The sequence below is a fragment of the Lagopus muta genome, chromosome 25 (assembly GCF_023343835.1).
Source record: "Lagopus muta isolate bLagMut1 chromosome 25, bLagMut1 primary, whole genome shotgun sequence".
In the NCBI taxonomy this organism is placed as follows: Eukaryota; Metazoa; Chordata; class Aves; order Galliformes; family Phasianidae; genus Lagopus; species Lagopus muta.
In genome coordinates this window covers 3020903-3045645 of record NC_064457.1, presented here as the reverse complement: position 1 = coordinate 3045645, position 24743 = coordinate 3020903, and the positions used below count along the sequence as shown (strand labels likewise).

General features: G+C 53.0%; 2 protein-coding genes across 2 annotated transcripts; one reads left to right on the top strand and one right to left on the bottom strand.

The window, feature by feature from the left end:
• Positions 1 to 2835: 2835 nt before the first annotated feature.
• RPRML (reprimo like) lies at positions 2836 to 4349 on the bottom strand. The gene has a single exon (XM_048927013.1). It carries the CDS (start codon positions 3951 to 3953, stop codon positions 3618 to 3620), a length of 336 nt encoding a protein of 111 aa, XP_048782970.1. The 5' UTR covers positions 3954 to 4349; the 3' UTR covers positions 2836 to 3617.
• A 3266-nt stretch (positions 4350 to 7615) lies between these two features.
• Positions 7616 to 24734, top strand: ITGB3 (integrin subunit beta 3). The gene is made up of 15 exons (XM_048926964.1): positions 7616 to 7918; positions 11126 to 11211; positions 14740 to 14932; positions 16641 to 16893; positions 17256 to 17418; positions 17900 to 18061; positions 18197 to 18292; positions 18488 to 18577; positions 19031 to 19165; positions 19601 to 20030; positions 21456 to 21678; positions 21853 to 21953; positions 22079 to 22198; positions 22795 to 22961; positions 23611 to 24734. The coding sequence occupies exons 1-15, from the start codon at positions 7861 to 7863 to the stop codon at positions 23677 to 23679; spliced, it is 2346 nt and encodes a 781-aa protein (XP_048782921.1). The 5' UTR covers positions 7616 to 7860; the 3' UTR covers positions 23680 to 24734.
• The last annotated feature ends 9 nt before the right edge of the window (positions 24735 to 24743 follow it).

Here is a 24743-nt window from a genome sequence, read left to right as displayed (position 1 = left end):
GTAGCATCCTGGTTCCCTCCACCTACCTACAGAACAAGCCCAGAACTGTCAGACAAGAGACAGGAAACTGCTACTTATCCGATTTGATTTTATTTCACTTCTTTCTTTTGTTTTTTACTTTTTTTGGGGGGGTGGGGGGATCCTCTCAGAAAAGTGCTCCATCTGGATTGAGGTTACAACTTGAGTAATGCCTCCCTGCCTCAAAAAGAAAAAAAAAGGTGGTTGCCATGCCAACCTGACTCTGCGCTTCATTACCATGGCAATTGGCAGGAATTATTAAATACTGTGTATGTTTGGTGCACGCGCTCTGGTACATCTGGTGCCAGGTAGGGATCCTCCCTCCCCTTAATCTGTTTGTCTGTCTCATCTCGCTTAACTCTTTCGCTGCCCACAAGCTGAGCTGCTGGGGCAGGGGTTGGGAGCTGCTTTGGGTTTCTTGCACCTGCAGGCAGGATGGGATGGCCAGGGCTGCTGGTTGTCACCAGTGGGTCAAGGCATCTCTTCCTTTCTCCAATGGTGCAAACAGGTGGAGGCTTGCTGTTTGCAGGAGGAAATTCTCTCACACCTGCCTTCTTCTGATGGTTGTGTAGAAATAAGTAATTCCAGCTGGAACAGAGTCCCCAAGGTGGGGATTGCTCCTGGAGAAGGACCACGAAGGTCCAGAGCAGATTGCTTGAGGATGATGCCATTAGCAGAACTGCTTAATCACCCATGCACTGCCATTGTGGCTTTCCAGTAATTGAAGGGAACATATAAACAGGAGAGGGAACAGCTATTTATGTGAGTGGATGGTGATAGGACAAGGGGGAATGGTTTTAAACTGAGACAGGGGAGGTTTAGGTTGGATATTAGGAGGAATTTTTTCATACAAAGGGTGGTGAGGCACTGGCACAGGTTGCCCAAGGAGGCTGTGGATGCCCCATCCCTGCAGGCATTCAAGGCCAGGCTGGATGTGGCTCTGGGCAGCCTGGGCTGCTGGTTGGTGACCTGCACACAGCAGGGGGTTGGAACCAGATGAGCATTGTGCTCCTTTTCAACCCAGACCATTCTGTGATTCTATGATAAAACCCAGACTGTTCTCATCAAAAAGGTGCCAACCAGGAGAGCATGTGGCTCAGCTCTCCACTCCCACTGGTCAGTGTGGCTGTGGATTGTGTGGTAGCTTTATCACCAGGAGATGAGCTTAAATGATTCCCAATGTCTGATCCTCACTCTGCCCCCAATGTGCTGGTCCCCTCTCTCTGCTTTCCCTTGCACAGTACAGCCAGCACTGTCTTTCAGTCCTACTTGCACAGCTCCTGGCAAACCAGTGACGTTCTGGCAGCTAATGAACTGTTAAAGAAAAAATAGCAAAATAATGTTAAAATGTTCCTCTCTCAAGCAGATATAAAAATAATTTAAAAAAAAAACTTGCTTAAAAATTTCGTGGGAGTCAATACCCACTCACAAGCTTCAGCTAAATGGGTGGGCAGGGGGTAGGATGAGGAAGAAGGGTTATTTGTGGGCTGCAAGAGCGACTGTGGGCTGCCATCCTTATGCAAGCCCTGGAGCAAGCACCTCACTGTCTGGGCTTCTCCTACCTTCTTGTTTTCTCATTGCTGACATCAGTCCTTCAGAATCCCCAAATATTTCTTCCTCTTGATGGAGAGATCGTCTTTGTATTGGGAATCTCAAGGCAAGGGGATTTGCTCACAGATGCTTTCAACTCACTGTAAGCAAGACAGAACCTCAGCCACACTGTGGGGACATGTGCTGTGGGGTATGGTTGGACTTGGTGACCTCAGTGGTCTCTTCCAATCTTTCTGATTCTATGAGGATGGTAATAAGGATGGTGCCCAGCAGTGCTCCACGCTGCAGACCCTCTTCTGTTGATTCCCACCACCTGGTTGTGTAGACATAGCCCTTATGGTCAAGAAAGAGCCATGAGGATGAATAAACCAACATAGATTTGGGCTCATCCCCTGGGATTCCAAGGGAAGGTCTCCCCTCTTGGTGGGGCTTTGCTCCTCCACCTCCTGCTCCTGTGACCCTACAAAATCTGGTCCTGCTGCCACATTGCCTCTGCACATTGAGAGCAATCAGCGACAGCACTGCGTTCATCTCGCTCTGTGCCCCACCAATACCCCAAGGGAACCTTGAGGAAGGTGCTCAGCAAACACTGATTAATTACAAACCCTGCCATAATCCTGCTCCTGCAACTGGGAAAGGCAGAGAGTTGTCCTTCTGGATTCACATCCACGTCCATCAAATCAGCAGCTCCTGCTGGACCCGGGAGTGCTTTCCCACTACAGCTGCAGACCCAGCAGGGATCTTGTTGGCACAACAAAACTCACATTATTTCCATCTCACACCCACAGACAGGGCTGTAATTCCATCACAGAACAAAGGCTGGGAGTCTTCCTCCTCTCACACAATTTAGCTCTGGCAGCTCATCAGAATCAGAGGAGAAGGAGATTTCAATCAGAGTCAGAAATGATGCTTTGCAAGATGTGTTCAGCGTCCTTACGCACCTCTGTGTTTTGATGCCATGCAGGTATTTAACACACACACACAGAGCACATCGTTCCTGTCAAATTTATTTGCTCAGGAAAAGGATATTTGCCTTTGGAAAACAAAAAGCATGTTAGTTTCTGCTTGAAATAACAGCCTTTAATTGGAGTTCAGCTGGAAGGTGGGACAGCTATATTTAACCTCTGGAACTGGGGTTGAAATATCTGAGCTCTGCACACAGAAGGAAAGAAAATGAAGACAACACCAAATTCTTTTGAAACAGGTTCTTATTTTTTTTCTTTTCTTTTTTTTTCCCTTTTTCTCCCTGTCTGTTCACCAGTTCTCAAAAAAAAAAGCTACAAAAACCTCAAAGACCGTAACAACGCAGCACTTGGGGAGGAAAAAATAGCCATTACGTACAAAACAAACATGCTTTTTTGGGGAGGACGGAGTGGTTTTGGTGTTTATGGGGGTTTTCTTTTCTTCCTCTGGCACAGTGTGAAAGAGGAAATCTTCATTTTATTTGACAGGACAGTTCAGAAATCGAGGAGGAACATGCTCTCCCTGTTACAAAACCACCCAGCGGTGCATGCTTGAGGTCCGGAACACAACAGATTGACACGTTTCACAGCATGCAGACTTTGCTGTCCGACCCACACGGCCCTTCCCTTCCCCTGCCCCATGGACAAAGATGTGCTCTATGCCGTGCACTCCACTTCCCTCATCATTTCTTTCCATTCCGTAGTGAGTTCGCTTCTTTTTTTTTCCTCATTTTCTTCACTTTTTATTTTTTTAGCCCTAAATCCCAAGAGGCAGTATCCAAGGTAACAGCAGGCAAGAGTCCAGATCTGCACATTATCACCGTTTCTGCAAGTTTCATGCAAAACTTAAGCCATTTCTGCATGCAACACGATGCTGGTCGTTGCGCTTCACACAGCGCGGGGGACATCTCCCCATTCACCACGATGGAGTTTGCTCACTGGGAAGCACTGATTTGCTTTCCCATGGACACAGACACACGAAAGGACATCATCCCCCTTTCCCCACTCCCCCCAGCCACCCCGAACACATGGATACGTGCATCTCAGCACCAGCTCCAGCCACTTGCTTACACTCGCCCCACGGCATCAGTAGAGCCCCATGATCGCAGCTCCCACGTCCTTGGAAGGTCTTCGGTCCTTCACCAAAAAGTTAATCATGCTCTCCGACTTGATGAGCAAATTGCAGCCCAAAAAGAAGATGCCAAACACCACAGTCAAGGAGAGGACGCAGAGGACGGCGATCTGCACCACGCGTGTGATGTACAGGCTGCGCTCGTCGGGTGCCAGCACCGAGGAGCCACCGTCGGGTGCCAGCACCGAGCCGGTCCCATTGCAGCAGGCCAGGAGCAGTCCCAAACCCCGGGTCCTGTTGGGGTATGCTCCTTGCTCCAGGAGGCTCTGGTTGAAGAAGGATCCATTCATGGTCTATGCGAGGTCCCAACCGCTGGAGGAAGGTGGGATGGAGCTGGCGGTTCCCCCTGCTGCGCTCACATCCCGTGGGTTCCTCTGTGCCACCTCCTGTCTGTCTGCTCCCGACGTCTGGGCTGGAAGGGAAGGAAAGGTGTGCAGAGAGGGGCGGTGGGCTGCCAGATGCCACCAGCAGCTCAGCACGGTCACCCGAGCACGGAGAGGGAAGGAGAAGGGGGCACAGGGCAGAGGAAGGCAGCAGCAGGCAGCCTCATGCTCCCTGCCCTGCTGCCACCCCGAAGTAATGGGGACCCTCAGCAGGAACAGAGAGCAGATGCCTGCTAGCTGGGAGCTCCACGGATGCAAGTTCCCAGCTCAAGTCTTCCCCGTGTTCAAAGAAAAACCAGCAACTCCACCCCCTTGCAGCCTCCCCCCAGGACCGCCTTCCTCCCCCCTCCAAGCTCACCCAGGCTGCCCACCCCTTCCCCACGCTGCTGCAGCCCCTCACCCTGCTATGGGGACCCACACCCTCGTCTGTGCTACCCCCTGATTGTGCGCTGACCCCTGAGGTCCTGCCCTAACGCATCCTCTCCCCTAGACCTCCACCTGCTTCCCAGAGCAGCCCACCACATCAGTGTTGGGCCTGGGTCACCAGCAGCTCCCCTGTTCCCCCCATGCACCCTCCTGTGAGCCTCAGGTCCGTGCTGCTCTCACCGATCCCTGCTTGCTGCTCTGTGCCACCCACTCCTTCCTTAGAGCAGCGCTGGCCCAATCCAGCCCCGTCCACCCCCAGCTCTGCTCTGCTCTTCTGTCCTAAATTGACAACCAGATCATCATCCTCTGGCTGGGGGGTGTTTACACCCAGGCGCCTCCATCTCCCCCTTCCCGTGCTCCTTTATCCCCATCAGAAGGGAGCACAGTGATGCTGCACCCAGATCTCTGCATCCCACCCCCATTCCCAGCTCGGGGTCCTACAGCAGCAGCAGCCATGGTCCGTGCACCGTGTGTGGGTGCAGATGTGTTTGGGTGGTGCAGGACAAGAGATATGACACGGGGATTCTGTGCTCTGATTGATCTGTGTACGTCTCAGCTCGCTTTGCTTGCACAGCCCCCACAGGGGATTTTCATAAACCCAAATGAGAATTGATAAATTGCAGCTAAAGGCACGAGCAGGAGGCCGGCTGGCTGGGGCTGGAGGGTGGCTTGATAGGAACATGCCAATGATTTCACTATTAAACAAATGAGAGCTGAGTCCCTGTTGTGGCTTTTAGGGGCACAAAGCAGCTTGCTTTGACTTTTACTTGTTGCTTTTTCCTCCTGGTGGCACTGCTCTCCCTGCTCCATAGGGGCATTTTGCAGCAGAAGGAATGAAGCAGGAAGCCTGGATTGGACAAGGGGACCGAACCCCCAACATTCAACCCCAGAGCCAGGAAAAATCCCCCTGGGAGAGCAGAGCATCCCAGTGGCAGCTCCTTTCCCTGCTGCCTCTGGGCTGGAGGAGTTTCTGCTCCCTCTGCTGGCTCCAGTTCCAGCTCCAACCTGTTCTGTACGCTGGAACTGGGCACTGCAGCATCACACTGGGATCACAGCCACCCCTGTGGACATAGGGGCATGGGGACACTTGGCTCTTGACTGCTCTTCACCTTAATCCCAAGCAGGGCTTCACAATGCAGAGCATCCCACAACTGATTCCCCCCAGCTCAGTTTTTGTCCAGCTCTCCAGGCAGCACCCAACCCCCAGAAAGCAGCAATGAAAGCTCACGCTCTGCCCAGTGCCTCCCATCCTCATGTGCCCCACATCCCCATCACAGCAGTGCTTGCAGGACAAGCAGAACCTTCCTGCACTAGCCAGGAAAGGGTTCAAGGAGTCAAATACAAAATTTTGTATCATTTTCCTTCTTTTTAGAAGAATCAGATCCCCATTTCTGAATTTTTGGAAGCACGAGCTGGAGTATACCACTCTCTTTGCTCAAAGGGACTCTCTGTGTCCCTTTGCTAGGCCAGGCACCCAGCTGCCTGGCAGGATGGGACACCAAAAACCATGGGGATGTAGCACTGAGGCATACAGTCAGTGGGCACACTGGGGATGGGTTAGATTTGGGGATCTGAAAGGTCCAGCCCAACTTTCATGATTCTGTGACCCTAAGAGAACCTGAGGGACTGACAACTTGGTCCACTGAAGCACAGATTCAGGTTGGGCAAAGAATGGCTTGAGAGCAGCCCTGAGGAGAAGGATTTGGGGTGTTGGTTGATGAAAGACTCAATATGAGCTGGCAATCTGTGCTTGCAGCCCAGAAGGCCAACCATGGGTTGTATCAAGATCAGTATGACCAGCAGGGTGAGGGAGGTGATTCTGCCCCTCTGCTCTGCTCTCATGAGACCCCACCTGAACTACTGCATCGTTTTAGAGCTCACAGCACAAGAAGGACACGTTGGAGTTACTGAAGCGGGTCCAGAGGAGGGCCACAAAGATGATCAGAGGGCTGGCGCCTGTCCACTATGAGGACAACTGAGAGAGTTGGGGCTCTATGAGAAAGTTTTTGTCCAGCTCTCCAGGCAGCACCCAACCCCCAGAAAGCAACAATGAAAGCCCACGCTCTGCCCAGTGCCTCCCATCCTCATGTGCCCCACATCCCCATCACAGCAGTGCTTGCAGGACAAGCAGAACCTTCCTGCACCAGCCAGGAAAGGGTCTATAGCCCTTCCAGTACCTGAGGGGAGCGATGGGAAAGCTGGGTTGGGACCTTTTAGAAGGGCAGGTAGTGATGGGACAAGGGGAAGTGGTTTTAAGTTGGAAGAGGGGAGATTTAGACTAAATATTGGAAAGAAATCCTTTGCTGTGAGGGCAGTGAGACATTGGAACAGTGATGTTGTGGATGCCCCTCCCTGGAGGTGTTCAAGGCCAGGCTGGATGGGGCTGTGAGCAACGCAGTTTCAGTTGAAAAGCAGCACTTTGTCAACACGAGTGAGGATCGATGGGCTTCTCTGGGCCCCTCCATAGTAAATCCACGTCAAGGAAGCAGAGGGGAGATCCCAGGAGAATTTCCCCATAGAGCAGAGCCCCGGCGGCCGCCGGAGGGCAGCAGCACCGCAGGGCGGGAGGAGGATTTCACGGGAGGGGGGGCGGAAGAGAAAACGTTGAGAAGTTTCTTTTTTGGCCAAGAAAAGTGCCGCTCCTGTAGCAGAGAAAGCCTCGGTCCCCGTGTTATCTCCTTTGAGGGTCCGGGCAGATGCAATGAGCCCTGTGCACGCACAGCGGGGTGGGGTTGTGCGGATCTGTGCCTGCCGGCTGTGAGAGAAAACCAGCACAAGCAGCAGAGAATCAGCTCCAAATCACGCAGCCCAGCCTGAATTTCCCTCCTTTCGTGATGTCGGGTTTGTACCCGTCCTCCTGCACAGCTCCGGGACCGTTCCAGCAGCGATTTTCCCACCTGAAAGGCTGCTGAGAAGCCCCACTGTCATTGCAATACGCATGTGCTCTGTTTCCCCTTAAATCCTCACGCTCTGAAGCAGCTCAGCCTCAGCAAGTTTAAAACCCGCGCGGCCGAAAGGGTTAACGAACGGAGGGAGTGAGCGAGGTTTCGCAAGCAGTTAAACCCAGCAGAAGAGCCTATGGGAACAAGCCTGTTACAGGGGGTCAGCAGCGCCCTGTACTTTGTGCCCAGGTTCCTTAAGTCCTTTTAGGAGCCGAGAGGGGGAATAAGCAGCAGGAGCTCCGGGGGGCAGGACGGGAGGAGGCACTGCCCGACTCCAATTCGAGTGACGAAGCAGCGTAGCGTAGCTTCCTCCGGCCGGCCCGCTCCGTGTGTATGTGTGTCACACACACCCAGCGCATGATTCATCCCTTGGACGGCTCAAAACCATCCCAAAATCGCACGGCAGGGCCATCCCACACCCCTACAGCCGGGGTTCGGAGGAGGAGATGGAGGAACTCCGCGTCGCTTTCAGCATCCTGGTGCTCTGCGCTGCTGGCAGCTGGGGTAGGTGTGGGGCTGGAATGCTGGCTTTGCCCTGACGTTTGCATGCAGTGCTTGGGTTGCATGCTGTCATCCCTAAACTCTGGGATTCTCTTCTTTCCCACGCTGTTGGGAAAGTCGTTCAGAGGGGCAGTGGGCAGAGAGCGACCTCAGCACAGCTCCCCTATTCTGAATTTTCCTAATTTTCGGGGCTCCCTGCTTTGTTCTCACTTTGGGCAGAGTGATCTCAGCCCCTCTGTCTATGCAGTGCTTGGCTGTGGGGCTGGTTTGTAGAGGGAGCCTTGGGGTGGGCTCTGCCAGCAGGCAGTAATGGCAGCACGCAGGGCCAGCAGTTCCATATCCATCTCATTTCGAGGGTCAGCATTGATGTATCAGGTCCATTTTTTCTCCTGTTCTTTTGGTGCTGGTCTTTCAAAGCCCCGATTTCTGGCACCAGAACAAACACAGTTTGCTTTGTTCAGAACTTTCCATGCGTTGTGAAGGAGCAGCCCAAGGAAGGGAATGTCCTCCCCAGGTGCGTTCCTGAGCTCAAAGCTTCCAGAAAAGCAAATCCTGCAGCCACAAAGGGGTGTTGTTCAGCTCCCGGGTTGTAAATCAGCCCCATTGTTTTAGAGACCCGACCCGAGGGGATTTGGGTCAATGTTATTTTGGTTAAAGAATGCTGGATTCGGTGAGTTCCCAGGAACAGCCCGAGGCTGGGATGTGCTGAGCCAGCTGTATGGATGCGCTCAGCCCTAGGGGAGTCTGAGTTTGTAGGGTTGCACTTTTGGGGCTGTGTATTTATCCCGTCCCATAACCAGCCTGGGGCATCTCCTCTGCAGGAAGATGCTGGTAAATGAGGAAATATTCCAAGAAATGACGTAGCCCTGGATGGAGTGAGCAGGAGCGGCCAAAAAAAAGCCAAGCTCCCTATTGCTTAGTCAAGCAGAAAACCCAGAGATGATGTCAAAACAGCTTGTACCTTTACCAAGTTTTCTAAAGCATCCTTATCAAGATTTCTGCATATTAGCAGGGGGAAAAGCTGGCTCACACAGCACATGGGGTGTAGGCTGAGGGCTGAGTAATTTTTCCCAGTCAGGGAAGGGGGATGCTCAGCCACAGACGTGGGTCGGGGCATTCCAAGTGCATCACTTGCAGTGTGCTGTCTGAACACTCCTTGGCCCCGATGGTGCTTCCCATAGTGCTCGTGTCAGCACCCCGTGTTCCATGTGTTGGGATTTTTATTTTATTTTTTTTTTTATTTGAAGGCCTGAGTAATTAGGAGCAGCTCGTTATAGGAGGCCAGCTGTTTTCGTGGTAATGAAAACAAATAAATACAGCTTTTGTGCTTTGCTTGGTTTGCTTTTATGGCTGGAAAAGAAAAAAGAAAAACAAAAACAAAAACAAAAAAAAACAAGACCTAAAAATGAATGGGAAAAAAAAATAAATCAGATGCACAGAGTTTATTAGTTTAGGCTGTGCTGGAATCTTGTTAACCTGCTCACAGCCAGGCAGCACTGAGGGCTGAGAGCAGGCTGTGCTCAGCCTTCAGCATCCCCTGCTCTCCTCCAGCCCACTTTTGTGCCCACAACACCGCAGCATCTTTGCTCCTTGATGCATCCCACTGTGTTCAGCCATGCAAACAAAGCTGTAGATGACAAAATAGGGGTATTTCCCAAGGCAGGAAGTGAGGCTGGCCACCATCCCCTTCATGTTCACCTAGTGATAAGGGCCCTATGTTAAGCACTGCTGGCGCCCGGGGGGATTTGGGCTCCTCCCAGTGGGCCAGAGTTGCATCTAGTTGTGTGTTGAGCACATCGAGAATAGCTCAAAACAGTGCTGGAGGATGGGAAAAGTCCTGCATCCTCAGACACGTACCCTGGTGATGGGGCAGAGCACCCAATTTGTGGTCCTGTATGCCAAAATCAGGCAGAAAATGGGATCCCCATCATGGAGGGAGGGTCCTGGGCACCTCTCTTCCATCCCAACCAAGGGGACACAGTGCTGCTCTGTAATGTTGCTGAGGCATGGGGTTCCCCTGTGCTTTGCAGTTCAGAAGATGCTCCCAGCTTTGGGCTCAGTGGCTTTCTCATTGTGATAAGCTGCAGCTGGGGATTTTGGTGTATGCTGAGAGCTCCAGGTGTGGATACAACCCCAAAGCTGAGCAAACACGAAATGCTGCAGGGCCATGTGTCTAAGCTTGGTGGCATTCTCTGTGTCCCAGCATTGTGCTCAGCTCCCTGTGCCACCGTGTTCATGCAGGAACATGCATCCACTCTGCACAACACGCTGCATACCAGAGGGCACAGTGTATGTGGCTTTGCCCAAAGCCCAGATCTCACTGTTCTGCTGTTTCCTCTTTGTGTTTCACAATGTATTTCCTCCTACTTTTGCAGAAAACATTGTGGCTGCAAAAGGAAGGTCCTGGGCAGGGAATAGGGGAGCATGGGGGGATTGCAGCAACTCCACATTGGTACCAGGAGATCCCAGGACTACAGTGGAGGGCACGCAGCTCCCATAGGGCCCACCTGCTCCAGGGATGCTGGGGACCACTGTGTCTCAGGAGAGAGGAAGAGCTGAATGTGATGACTTCATGTCCCCTCATTGCATCAGCTGTTGGAACCAGAGAGCCATACAGTTCCCACCTCTGCCCTCCCTGCCCCAGTGGGTGCTGGTGGCTTTGGGGCCCCATGAATGGATGTGATGTCCAACTGAGGCGTGTCTCCTCACTGCCAATTCCAGTTTTACCCACAGCAGTATCACAAGCAGCTATCAGCTTCATTTTGGACAGGAACCACTTCTTTCCCCTTCTTTCCCAAGACTGGGGCAGGTGGGACAATTTGCTGCACCTGGAGCTCAACACAGCCCCCAAATGCCCACAGAGAGGCACCAGAGATGATGTCTCCCAGGGTTGCAGGGTCAAGGGCACTGTAAGGAGCTGCCACTGGGCTGCCAGGTGGGAGATGTCAGCAGGATGGAGCCCAGCTGGTGTTGGGCTGGGGGGAGGTGGCTATTAAAGGAGTAGGGAGGGAAAAATAGGATTTGGGGGCTGGGAAAGGGATGAGGGTGTGCAGGTGGGATGGAGTTTTGTCGTGATGGTGATGGTGATGGTGATGGTGATGGTGATGGTGATGGTGATGGTGATGGTGATGGTGATGGTGATGGTGATGGTGATGGTGATGGTGATGGTGATGGGCAGGCAGTGACAGCTCTCTGTTTTGGTGTTCCAAGGGAGTAACATCTGTACTACCCGAGGGGTGACCTCCTGCAAGCAGTGCCTGGCTGTCAGCCCGCTCTGTGCATGGTGCTCTGCAGAGGTGAGTGCTGGGGCTGGGCTTTGGGATGGTGTGTTGCAGCTACATCCATTTCCATCTGTTCCCACTGTGTCTAAACACAGACCTCAGTGGCATCTGGTAGCGACGATAACAGTGTGCACAGTGGAGTTCAGTCTGAGTTCCTTCTTTGGTCTCCAAATCTGCCCCTTTTCTGTGTGGGAGCTCTGGGAGGTGCTGCTTTCTTCCACTGAGAGCTCATTTTGTCTCAAACTATATGCTTGTGAAGTTGGTTCCCTTTTGGTTTGCTTCTTGAAGGGTCCTTGTAAAGTTCTGACTAAAAGGAATCTGATTCATGGAAAGGCTGGAAAGGGGATTTAGGAGAAGGAAAAATAATACTGATTAGAACTCGAGTTTGGGTTTAAATGCCTTTTTAACTGTGGGAAAATGGGGGATGGGAAGATGAGGTTCCTGTTTTAGGTTATGGAGTTAAAGGGGACGTGAGAGCAGAGCTGTGGCTCTGAAATCCAGTCTGGGTGTGGGTGAGATGTGGGAAGATGTGCCACTATGCTCTCCAAAAATGCTGCCCTTAGGGTTGGTCTATCAGGGATGTAAGAGGGGAAGTTCCCAGCAATGATGCATCTGATGAGCTGCAGATAAAGGGGACTTAAGGCTGCAGGGCTCAGTGAGGCACTGCCGTAACAATGCACTCCTTGTGCCTTGCAAGAAAGCACTAAGAAAAGACTCGTCTTTGTCTTCTGCTTCTGCAAATGTGGAATTCTCATCCACAAGTGGAGAGAAGACCAGGAATTTTATCTGAGCTGTGGGATGATCCCCCAGTTGCTGCCCACCTGTAGGTCCCAGCAGATCCCATTGCACCTCCCAGCATCTTCCCATCACAGGCTGCACAGGATGCTCATGTGGATGAGCCCCGCTTGTGTCCTGCAAGGAGTGGCTGAATTTGTGCCGTGATAAGAACTCAATCCTCCATCTGCTCCTTCCCAGCCTGGGCTGCTGGTGTGTTAACGCTGCAGTGGGCGCTGCTATGGCTTTAGCTTTTAGTTGTGCCTTTTTTTCTTTTTCTTTCTTTCCCCAGATCAGCAAAGGTTTCCAAAAAAGGCAATATTTCAGGCGCTGTTTGGGGTTGTGCTCGTGGACAGACGTGACAGGCGGTGAAGGAACATCCCACTGCCAGCAGCCGGGCTGTGCGAGCTGCTCACAGCTCTGCCTCCAACATCTGGAGAGCGTTGTCTTAATTTAGCAAACAAGGGCTTTTTTCTGAGGGTTTGTTTAATATCCCTGGGGGGGGGGGGAGGTCTCTGATTCCCCCTCCCTGTTTAAAGGGAGAGCGACCTTTCTTGTGCTCATTCCTTCCCCACTCAGGGTTAACAGTTACTCCTGCTCCGTCCTGGCTTTGGACAAGAGGGGGATTTTGTTGCTGTTTCTTGTGATCACTGAGCACTGAAGAGAGGACAGCTGACTTTTCTTCATTTCTCCTGACCACCCCTAGCAGCTAATTGATGTGCCCACCCACTCACTTTCCCTTTTGGGAAAAGCCAGCTGAGCCTTAGAGCTCTGAAATCACTTTAGAGAGTGTCATGGCAAATTTTCCAGGGTCTCACCCACCCAAAATGTCATCTGCCTCCCCCTGCTCTCTGAGGGGAAGGGAGCAGTGCTGGGCCAGGGCTTGGCTTGGAGAAACTCTGGAAGCTTTTAGCTGAATCCGCAGGGATGTCTATGCCTTGGGTCCTCCCTCCAGCTCTCCTGCAGAGAATCTCTCCTTGATTGTGGTTGCCTATGAGATGAAAACGGAGATGCCCTGGGGATGTGCAACATGCTGCAGTGGTGATGGCTGGCTCTGACAGCACCATGCCTGGCCCTGTCCTTGCTTTTGGGGTTTAGAGGTGGAGATTGGGGTGAACTCATTGGGTACCCAGTCCCAGAGAGAACTTGTGCAGGTGGGGAACTGAAACCCTGGTCAGAAAATGACAGAGTGGGTGAGGAGTTAGAAGAAGGACCTCTGGAAGTCACTGGTCCAGCTGCCCAGAAGGGATGTGAATTGGGGAGCATCTACCAGGGTCTGTGGGGGTGGTTTGTGATGGAGATGGCACCCCCTGCCCTGCAGCATCTCCTTTATGGGGAGCCCCTACTGGTGCCATCAGGGCTGTGCTGGTGGGTCTGAGCTGCCTCTGAGTCACTCCAACTGAAGTTCCTGAGAGTGCCAAGTCAACAACCTTTAGGAAAAGGAGAGGGGTGTTGTTCTGGAGTGAAAGAGCTTCTGCATGGGTATCTCTCAATAGGAATTATACCACTGATTGTGGAAGGGGATGGGTATCACCAAAGAGTCCAGAGTCCTAGTTAAAAACCTTTCTGCCCATTCTGCCTCTCAACCTCATCTCTAGTGCTTTCCCTGCTCAGGACAGGAACGTGTGTAATTACTGATGGGTTCTTTCCTGAGTCCAAAGCACTGGGAAAGCTCTTGGTGGCTATGGGGACATGGGGCTCCGGAGGTCCAATGACCTCGAGGGCTCTGTGGTCTGCAGTAGGAACCCATGGGGTGAGCTGGAGGGGTGCAAGGAGTTCATGTGGATGGATGACATGTCCTGTGCACTGCAGCATGCTGCGTGGAGAGGAGTGGGAGGCCACCAGGGAGGAACACGCCTGCTGATGTATTTTCTGGCCATTGCTTGGGCTGAGGGAGGAGAAAAAGGCAGACAAAGGCCACTGCTGCCAGGGAGGGCCTCCTGATGCTGTTTGCACTTTTCCCCTTGCTTGCATAAAGCACACAGATCAGTTCCTGGGTTCAGCCTACCTGGCTCTGGGGGAGCTGATACCCTGGGCAGGAGCTGCGGTGATGCTGGGGGGAGCAGATCTGCTTCTCTCCCCTCCCAGGACTCCAAATGGAAAAAGCTCTGTGCTGTGGGAGGGAACTGGGAGAGCCCCACTGAGGGGAGGGCAGCAGCAGAGGAATTCTTCCCTTATTAGTCTTGATGGGAAATGTCACCCATCTCTGGAACTGCCCAGACCCCTCTGCATACCCTGCAATAAGGGCAGGAAGCTTTCTAGGAAATTCGGGGGGGGGAGGAGGGGGTTGGAGCCCTGCTGTGACTTCACACTTTCCGTTTCCTGCATCTGACGGACCTTTGACTGCCTCTCCCACAGCCTGGTCGACTTTTTGCTCCTTCTCTCCTTATTTGGATCTCTTTCCCTCCTGCTGGGCTCCAGCAGGAAGCTGGGGAGCTGCTGATAAGCTGAACGGATAGGAGCACTGGGTTCTCCTGCAGCAGAACTGAGTTTGCTCACAGCAAAATTCTGACGATTGCATTGAGCACTGGGGAGAAGTTGGGTCATCTTTTCACAACGTTTGGAAAAGATAACAATAAAAAAACCCCAAAAGACATTCAGTTGCCTGTGCTTTTGCTCTGCTTCACCCTCTTTGTGCACACACACAATTAGAGTGATTTCCCTCTTAGCTTTGCCAGAACCCAAATACGAGGCTCCAGCTCCTGAATCTCAGCAGGGTTTTGGCTCGGAGGAGTTGTCCATCTCTCCTGACCGTGTCCTGTCCCACAGGTGATGGCACAGTCATCCCCACGTTGCGACCTGCTCACCAACCTCCTGCAGAATGGCTGTGGGAAGGACTTCATCGAGTTCCCCAGGAGCAGTGTTACAGTCCTGGAGGAGCGACCCCTCAGTGATAAGGGCTCAGGGGGGTCCACCACCACCCAAATGAGCCCCCAGAGGATTCAGCTGAACCTGCGGCCGGGTAAGAGTCTGTATGATGCTGTGGGAGAAACCCAGAGAGGTCAAATAATGGGTGAACCATCACCATGGCCTTCCAGCTGAGGTTGTCTCACAGCCATTGATGGCAGTGCCAGACTGGAGCTGTGACAAACCCCCAGCAGTGTCCCCACTTGGGCAGTCTGGAGGCTGATGGGTGCCATTCATTCTCTTGTCTCAATCCTGCAGGGCCCCGGGGGGTAGGATGGGATGAGGCTTCAACATCTCGTGGGCTTGTTTTATGAAGCTATTTAAACCTTAGCTACTGACTTCTTGGTGCCAAAAAGCTGACACAGAACTTTGACATAAGACCTACATAAAGGGGCTTTGAAATAAATGTTCATGTTTTACTCCCCCTGTTTGATGTCCCCTCTGGTGTCACCCACCAGGGGTTTGGGGGAAATGGAGAAAAATGGTGCCTTTGCTGTGACTGTGCTCTTCAACACACATAACCCAGCCCTGCCCTTATTATCCATCCACTCATGGATGTCCTAGCAAGAGCACATTTTGGATCTGTGAGCTCCTTCAAGCCCCAGGATCAGCTGTTAGTGGCAACATCCTTAGTGTTGGCCAAGGGGGGATCCTGAAATGAGTGACAGCAGCTCTGATGTGTCCTTCTCCCCACCCAGTGTGGATGTGTAGCTGCTGAGTGGCTGTTGCTGTCTTTAGGTCTAAAGGCATTTGGCATGAGATAATGTGCTGCTCTAGGGAGAAACAGCCTTCAGCTTGAGAGTGAAGACCAGATGCTGAGGGTTGTAACTGGGGCACATCCCACAACCTCAGTCCTCATAGTTTTAGCTCAGTGAGGAAGAATGGATGTTCTGTGGGGACAAAGTTGGGACTTCTGCCTGCATGGGGGTACAGACAGGTTGGGGCTGGGGTTTAGGCTCTCCTTCATTTTGAAAGCACCTTTTCCATCCTGAAGATCAAAATCTCAGATGCGCAGATTGAGAAGGAAAGATGAAAAGAATAATTAAAGTTGATTAAAGCTTTTTTCTTGACATGAGAGGTGGTTTGAGAAGGCAGCAGCTGTGTCCCAGTTTACATTTCAAAGAAGCACTTTCGAAGAACAAGAAAAAAGCTTTGTCTCTTCTAAAAAGCAGAAAGAAAAGGCCAGCACTAACTGTTTCCGTGTTTTTATTTTTATTTTTCAAAGTGTAGAAGTCATTGAAGCTGGCCTGTTCCGCAGAAAGTTCTGTGTAAGGAGGTTTTTGTTTCGATGGGAAATGTTTCATCAAAAACCTTGGTAGCAGGAGCTGGGAGGAGCTCAGGGGAGCAGGAAGGAACAGAAATGGAGGAGAACCCAGGAGATTCTTGGGGGCCTCAGGAGCTCAGAGGGTCTTGAAGCAGCCATGGGGTCCCCTGGATGTCCCTATAAGTCTGTCTGCCTATGTGTAGGGTGTTTCACTCCATCCACTGTGTGTTGGCCGCACTTGTCACAGAACAATGAGGGGACTCAACTCTGAGCAGGAGAATCTTCTCAGACCTTCGTAATGGGAGGTGTGAAGAACAGGATCTGTGGGGCACTTTTCCTTCTCAAGGGGTGTGCAGCATGCCTCATGCACAAGCATCCTGCCCTGAGTTATTTACTCCTTTGTGTGCCCAGCTGTGATATTCTCCTCCCAACAGTTTTAGGCCATCTCCTTGGGCTCCTGGGGGACAATCTGTTACTTCTCTGCCCTGTCCTATTACAGATGACTCCCAAATATTCCGTGTCCAAGTGCGCCAAGTAGAAGACTATCCCGTGGACATCTACTACCTGATGGACCTGTCCAACTCCATGAAGGATGATCTGAGGAACATCCAGAACCTGGGTACCAAGCTGGCCAGCGAGATGCGCAAGCTCACCAGCAACCTTCGCATCGGCTTTGGGGCCTTTGTGGACAAGCCCATTTCCCCCTACATGTACATCTCTCCTCCAGAAGCCATCAGGAACCCTTGTTACGAGTAAGTCTCAGGCTAAGGGAGGTCTGTAAGGATGGGGCAGCACTGAACTGTGTTTGCACACCCATGCAAATGAATTTCAGCAGGGTGTTTGGTTTTGGGACCAGACAACATTTTTGTTGAGGATCTAAGAAAATGTCTCCTAAAACTCCCAGCAGGACAGAGGGTAGGAGATGATCTGAGTCCAGCTTCACTATAACGTGACAGATTTTTACAAGGTCTTTCACCCTCAGACTCCCAGGATAGTCAGTTAGATCCCTCCATCACATCCAGATGAGGACCACAGGATATGAAATGGCTGCAGGGTGGAGATGGGAGCTGGAAGCACCCATGAGACTCGTGCCCTGATAACTTTTTTCCCACAGGATCGGAGAAAGGTGCTTGCCCATGTTTGGATACAAGCATGTCCTGTCGCTCACGGACGAGGTGATGCGCTTCAACGAGGAGGTGAAGAAGCAGAGCGTCTCAAGGAACAGGGATGCACCTGAGGGTGGCTTCGATGCCATCATCCAGGCCACCGTGTGTGATGTAAGGGTTAAAGAGGCCTGGCTGGGGCTGGAGAGGGTCATCAGGCTCAGTCTAGGGCTTGGCACAGAGCACCTGCTGTACCAGGACAGAGACATAAGCAACTAGCCTGAGATCTAGACAGGGTGAACATTCAACATTCAAGGGGATTTCTAGGTCCTCAGCCAAGAAGAGGGAAAAGCAGAGCCTTTATGGGGTCCTGGGAGGTAAGAGGAGCAGACCAAGTGCTCTGGGGACTGGCATGTTGATCCCATGTCAGCCTTGCAGTAACCACCAAGAAGAACGTCTTCTTTGCCTGCACCTTGATTTTGCTGCAGATGGAGATATGCCCCTCAATTGCTAACCACCATGATAACCACTCTAACAAATCAAAGCTTGTCTTTCACCTTCCCAAGCTATGACCTGAGGTGGCAGCGAGGGCAGCAACGAGGTGCTGATGTAGGGCACTCACTGCTGCACCACTAGAAACTGCCTTTGGCTGCAGGAGAAAATTGGCTGGAGGAACGACGCATCCCACCTGCTTGTCTTCACCACGGATGCCAAGACGCACATCGCACTGGATGGCAGGCTGGCTGGCATCGTGCAGCCCAACGATGCCCGGTGCCACATTGACAAGGATAACTTCTACTCAGCCTCCACCACGCTGGTAAATCCCAACCCAAGTGTGAGGTTGGGGGGCTCTCCTGTTGATGATAAGAGGGGTGGTCCATCTGTGCTTCGAGAGCTTGATGGACTGGCTGGGATTGCACGTTCTCAGGGTAAGGTCTCTTCCTTTCTCCAGGACTATCCCTCTCTGGGCCTAATGACCGAGAAGCTCTCACAGAAGAACATCAATTTGATCTTTGCTGTGACCGATACGGTTGTTGGTCTCTACCAGGTAACAGAAACCTGCATGGGGGGCTGCTGGGGTCCTGAGGAGGACGCTTTGCAGCTGACCACAGATGACTGGGCACAGCCTGGTTGTCCTCCATTCTCAGAGCACCCTGGGAAGCTTGCATGTGCATGGGAATGGGTTGATCCAACTGTGTTCACCTGTCATGAGCAGACCATCTTTCTTATGCTGTTTCTCCAGAACTACAGTGAGCTGATCCCAGGCACAACTGTGGGAACCTTGTCCAGAGATTCCAGCAACGTCCTGCAGCTCATCGTGGATGCCTACGGGGTGAGTGTGCAGTGCCACCACATCCCAATCCCGTGGGCAGCAACATGTAGGGGCTTCATCTTGAAAAGTGCAATCACCCTCACAGGGCACAGACCTTGCCCCAAGTTACTCAAAGGAGAGCTGTGCACCATGACAATCCCAAAGAAGCTCTCTTCCTCCCCACATAACCACTACAAGCAGCCCACATGCTCTTAGCATCTCCCTAAGCCTTGGGCCAACTGTGAGCATTTGCCTCCACCCATGTCCTTGGGGACTGTGGGGATGGGAGATCACCTCTGTCCCTTCCCATCCTCTAAAGCATTCCCAGTGGGAAATGGCATGGGCTAGCTCTGGGAAGTCTTGGAGCGCTTGGCTCCTTTCTTGCATGCATAGAAACATCACTGCGGTGAGGAGGCTGCTGTGGGTGAGCCTCTGTCCAGCTGTCTTCTGCATCATTCCTCTCTGCTCTTCCAGAAAATCCGCTCCAAGGTGGAGCTGGAGGTGCGCGACCTTCCAGAAGAGCTGTCCCTGTCCTTCAATGCCACCTGCCTCAACAACGAGGTCATCACTGGGCTCAAGTCCTGCATGGGGCTCAAGATTGGGGACACGGTGAGGCTCCTGTCTGGGGAGCGCTTTTCTCTCTCTGCACAGTGGTACAGAGAGCTCACCTGATGCTGCACCTGCACTGCCCGCTCCCCTCCCACCTCCTGGAGGCACAAGTTCTTGCAGGGGAAATTGTGATCTCTGCTTAGCGGAGAGAGGGTCCAGCTGGGTGAGAGCAAGGGGGAAAAATGTTTATATGAGTCCACTGGAATCAGAATATGTGTCTTTCTGAACACTAATGGACTGATTTTTGCCTAGATACTGTAGTAGACAAGTGTCCTGCTCAGTGCCAGGACAGCTTTGAGAAGCCATAAGGGACTTGGTTCTATTTCTGGGCTGGCTGAGCTTGGGCATGGAATAGGCTGCCACAGGAACCCCAACACTGCAATTGTTGGTACCCAGTGGGGGTACAAACACCTGGACATGCCTTTCTGCCCTCAGGTGAGCTTCAGCATCGAGGCCAAGGTACGAGGCTGCCCACAGGAGCATCAGAAATCCTTCACCATCAAACCCGTTGGCTTCAAGGACAGCCTGACCGTGATGGTGAACTTCGACTGCAACTGCTCCTGTGAGAGCCAGGCTGAGGCCAACAGCTCCTTCTGCAGCAAAGGCAATGGCAGCCTGGAGTGCGGGGTGTGCCGCTGCAACCCGGGGCGTCTGGGCTCACACTGCGAGTGCTCAGAGGAGGAGTACAACCCCTCACAGCAGGACAACTGCAGCCCACAGCCAGGACAGCCCCTCTGCAGCCAGCGTGGCGAGTGCATCTGTGGGCAGTGCGTGTGCCACAGCAGTGACTTTGGCAAGGTGACGGGCAAGTACTGCGAGTGCGACGACTTCTCCTGCGTCCGCTTCAAGGGTCAGATGTGCTCGGGTGAGTGCTGTGCTCAGGGGTGTGGGTTGTGCTGGTGAGGTGTTTTTGCTGCCCGGAGGCATGGAGAAATTTTGGGGGGCTTGTCGCATATGTTGTTCCTGTTGTTGGCTTTCGTAGCCCTGAATCAGCTCTGGGTGCGAAGCAGTGACTCCTGTTTTGGCAGGCTGTGCCCCAAAGCCTTGGCAAGGGGATGGGCTCAGAAGGATACAAGTAGACTTTATCCTTGGAGCCCCACCAGGGTGACTGGGGGGCACCAAGGGAAGCGGTTTTGCAGTGTCAACCCCTGCTTGAATCCCACCAGCCCTTCTGGGTCAGAGGTGTTCCTCCACAGGAAAAATCACCAGAGTGGAAAAGGGAGAGGGTGGGGAGAAGCATTGGGATGTGACATCCCTCCTGCTGCCACTCATGGTGCAGCATATTTGCACAGCATTACCCATATCAGGCACAGAGGGCAAAAGGATGCTGGTCGAGATGGGCAAGCTGTTAATTAACCCTCTGTTGTTTCCCAGCTCTGTGCCTGAGCCCTTCACCCACTTGGGCCAACCCTGGCTGTGTGCCCAGGGCTGGGAAGGAAATGAGATGGGGGAAAGGTGGCCAAGCCCTCCCCGGAGAAACTACCCACAAACCCCATTTTTGGCAGGCAATGCCCTGTCTGACCCCACTGCCATCAGTCACGTCACATTTTGCCATATCTGCCCAGCCTTCCCCCACATTTCCATGCACTGTCACACAGCGCAGCACTGTTTTCCTGTGACTCAGTTCCTCGTTAGCAGGGTTACACATTTATTTCTCATGCCAGTGCCCCCGAGGCCATGTGAATGGATGGTGCCCAGCCCTCCCCAGCTGAGAGCAGAGTGAGCTGAGAGCACTCTGTGCTCGGGATGGGTCGGCGCGTGCCGGCTCTGTGGCATCTCTACCTCTTGCTGTGTCTGGTGCTGGAGTCAAAAATCAAACCACAATCCAAATAGCTGCGGGCTCTGGCAGGGTTTGAGGACGTCGGTCTGTCTGTCTGTCTGACCGAGCCAGGCAAGCGTGCAAAGCTGGCTGGGATTTTCCCAGCAGTCAGCTTCCCATGTATGGTGGAGGGCTGGGAAATGACAGCAGGGGTTGACCAGATGTCCTGACTGAATCCCTAAAGCTTGCATAGATCAGATGGAGCTGATTGAGCATCTCCAGCTACTACCACAGGAGCTGAGAACTCAGCATGAGATTTGGCTGTTTCCTTGTTTTGGTGGGATAAGAGGAACACTGGGAACACAGCAAGCAGCAAAGCGATGGCAACAGCAGCGTCCCACCCTAAGGATGGTGGAATGAAGATGTTGCTCCACTTTCCTGCACCATGCACCAAGTGCAGGAGCATCCCATGGGGGTGATCCCCAGCAGGGATTCATTTGAGGGTCCTGACATCCTCCTGGCTGTCCACAGGGCACGGGAAGTGCAGCTGTGGGGACTGCCTGTGTGACTCAGACTGGACTGGTGACTACTGCAACTGCACCACACGCACCGACACATGCATGTCCAGCAATGGGCTGGTGTGCAGCGGCCACGGCACCTGCATCTGTGGCAAGTGTGACTGCACCCAGCCTGGCTCCTATGGGAACACCTGCGAGAAGTGTCCCACGTGCCCAGATGCCTGCACCATCAAAAAGTGAGTTGGGTTGGAAAGCTGGGATGGTTCCATCGGGCCTTTTGCCTGCACCGTGGTCACCACCCCCCACCCCGCTCCTGTGGGTTGGGGTTACAGAGAGCAAAGAGTAAGAGGGTGCCCTGCCTTCTTGAGGATGTTTGATGCAGCTCATAGTACTTCTCCCCTCTTCTTCAGGGAATGTGTGGAGTGTAAGAAGTATGAGCGGGGCACGCTGGTGGAGCAGCAGTCCTGTGGCCGCGTGTGCCGTGATGAGATTGAGACAGTGCAGGAGCTGGGTAAGAGCTGGGATGGAGCACAGTGCACAAGGTTTTTGCCTAAAGCGTGGGTATTTGAGGCTGTGTGCACCCTCCATGTGTGCTCCCACCACGAGGGCTCTGACAGCTGCTCAACCCCCCCCCAGGTGACAGGGGCAAGGATGCTGTGAACTGCACCTACAAGGATGAGAACGACTGCGTGGTGCGCTTCCAGTACTACGAGGACTCCAGTGGCAAATCTGTCCTCTATGTCATAGAGGAGCCAGGTAGGGCCTGGCTGGGGCTCTAATTGCAACTCGCTGTGGGGGGTCTGCACTAACCTGGGGGTTTTGTACCTCCCAGCCAGGCTCTGGCATGAGTAACAGTGCTGCTTTGTTCCTTTGCTCTGTGCACCTGGGCTGTGATTTCCTGCCTCTGTCTCACATTTCCCCACACTGCTAGGTTGTTTCACCCCCCTGCTGAGCTGCCAAGGATGAGCTCAGCCCTCCCATCCCAGTTCTGACTCTAGGGGTCTCATTTTCTTGAGACTGAGCCAGCTCCAGTTGGCCATTCAGGAGTAACGCTGGGATTGCACCCATGATTGGGGATATGGCACTCCTTGCATGCAGCAAAGCTTCCAGCATCCTTGGAGACTGCTTTCAGCCTGTGCAGGGGGCAGTGTGACTGCAGAGCCTTCAAACACAAAGGTTCTGAAAGGAACCCCAGGTCAACCAACAACCCATCCCCTCCCCAGCACAGCAGCGTGTGGGGGGAACAGTGTGAATGCTCAAAGTTAGAGGTTCTAAAATGATGGAGAATCAAGCATTCGAGAGACCAGAAGAGCCCCTGTAGACCACAAAACCGTGCCCTTCTATCCCACCAGAGTGCCCGAAGGGGCCAGACATCCTGGTGGTGCTGCTCTCGGTGACGGGTGCCATCCTGCTCATCGGCCTGGCTGCCCTGCTCATCTGGAAACTCCTCATCACCATCCACGACCGCCGGGAGTTCGCCCGCTTCGAGGAGGAGAAGGCCAGGGCTAAGTGGGACACGGTGAGGGTCAAAGGGATGGGTGCACGAGGACATGAGTTCTTCATCCTCTGAGCTGAGTGAATCCAGATCCCAGATCTCCCAGCATAAGAGCCCAGTCTGTGATCCCCTCCTGCCCATGTTCCTTGTGGAACAGCTCATCTCTGATGCATGGCATGGTGGCACAGCAGGACCTGAAGTGGCACCAGCGGTCTGGACACCTTTTGTTCCCAGGGGCCGGGCACAGGACACAGAAAATGTCCCAGCTGCTTTTCCCAGTGTATCTCGAGTGCTTTCCTCCAGCATGAGTCTCTTACTCACTGCCCACACCAGTGTTCCACCTCATGAGCAGATGGAACATTGCTGCCACGGGATGCTGGAAGGATTGAGGCACCCATAGTATGAGGGTGGGGGTGGAATGGCACCAGTGTCTGTCCAACATCTCCCAGAGGGAAGGGATGGGGAGGTCCTTCCTGAGGCTCTTGCTGCCTTTCCTTCACAACAGCTTTCCCCTGTTCTCCCCATAAAGCCTCATGGGGAGCTGTTAAACTGCAGCACATTTTACCTCCAAGGCTCTGCCCTCTGCATCCAACACCCAACAGTGCCTCAGTTTCTCCAAACGCAGCAAACACCAATGCCAGTCAAATAGTGATGCTGTTTGCTTCTTTTCCAGGGCAACAACCCATTATACAAAGAGGCAACCTCAACCTTCACCAACATCACATACCGTGGGAACATGTAGGATGCTGCACCCGGCGCTGGCTGTGGGATCAGCCCAGGACTGTGGGATCTCCTGGAGTCCAGTTTACAGAAAAGCTTGTGTGTATGTCTGCGTGTAATTTAACAGCCCCTCGGCTGTCTCCAGCCCTGCTGTCCGTCACCTCACTGTACTGCAGGGATGTGCTTCCACAGCAAACCTCTCATCCTTACCTCGGTGGGCCAGCGGCCCCTCCATACACTGAACGTGGTGACATGGGACAATTCTGCCTTGGAGAGACTGTGAACTGCAAGGTGCTCATTTGGCCGAGGGGATTTGGGTAGAACCCGAGGCTGTGAGCTGTGTTCTCCTGCATGGCCTGTGCTGGAGAAACACAATGAACAGCTGCAGCCCCTTTGTGGCCTTGTGGGCTGAAGACACTCGAGCAAACCGGACCACCCCCACCCTTCTGACATTGCTGTGGTCTGGGACAGTGCAAAGCAGTGTCTGAGTTCTGTGTGACCTCCTCCTTCCCCCTATATGCCACCAGCAGCCACTTTCATGTAGCACCAGCTGTGCTGGTCCCAGCGTCTCCCACCACCATTTCCCTTCACAAACCACATGGATGTGTTGTATCCTTTGAGCCTGGTTCTCTGGGGAGCAACCTCCCAGCCTTTTTCTGTGCTGTTTGAGCTGTGTCATGGTACTGTGCTTGGTTTTCTGTGTGGCTCAGGGTCCAGAAGAGCTGGCAGGGGTCAGGTTGTATCCTGCTGCCTTCAGCTGTGCCTCTCCTATGTTTTTGTCCCCTGTGGAAAAAAATATCCTGGTGACAGAGCTGGGTCAGCTGTTGCTGTGCCTGCCCCATGAGGTCCTGGTGGCTCTGTTTCCCCTTGGTTCTACCAAAAAGCAATGGAGATCCTGTGCCCCATGCCCACCTCTAGTGCCCAAGACTGGCCTGCAGGTGGTGGTTGTGTCCCCTGCCTGTCCCTAGCAGAGAGGGAATGGGCAGCATAAGGGATGGTGCTGAGTGGCAGCTGGGGCTGAGGCCTTGGGTGGGCAGAGATTCGCTGCCCCTGTGGGCACTTCCCAGGGCACCAAATAAAAAACCT

What these genes read in the sequence shown, in the direction of transcription:
- RPRML (XM_048927013.1), bottom strand. Translation starts at nt 3,953, where the DNA reads ATGAATGGATCCTTCTTCAACCAGAGCCTCCTGGAGCAAGGAGCATAC.
- ITGB3 (XM_048926964.1), top strand. Translation starts at nt 7,861, where the DNA reads ATGGAGGAACTCCGCGTCGCTTTCAGCATCCTGGTGCTCTGCGCTGCT. An exon ending in GTGCATGGTGCTCTGCAGAG is followed by an intron (nt 11,212 to 14,739) that starts GTGAGTGCTGGG and finishes CCTGTCCCACAG; the next exon opens with GTGATGGCACAGTCATCCCC. An exon ending in ATCAGGAACCCTTGTTACGA is followed by an intron (nt 16,894 to 17,255) that starts GTAAGTCTCAGG and finishes TTTTTCCCACAG; the next exon opens with GATCGGAGAAAGGTGCTTGC.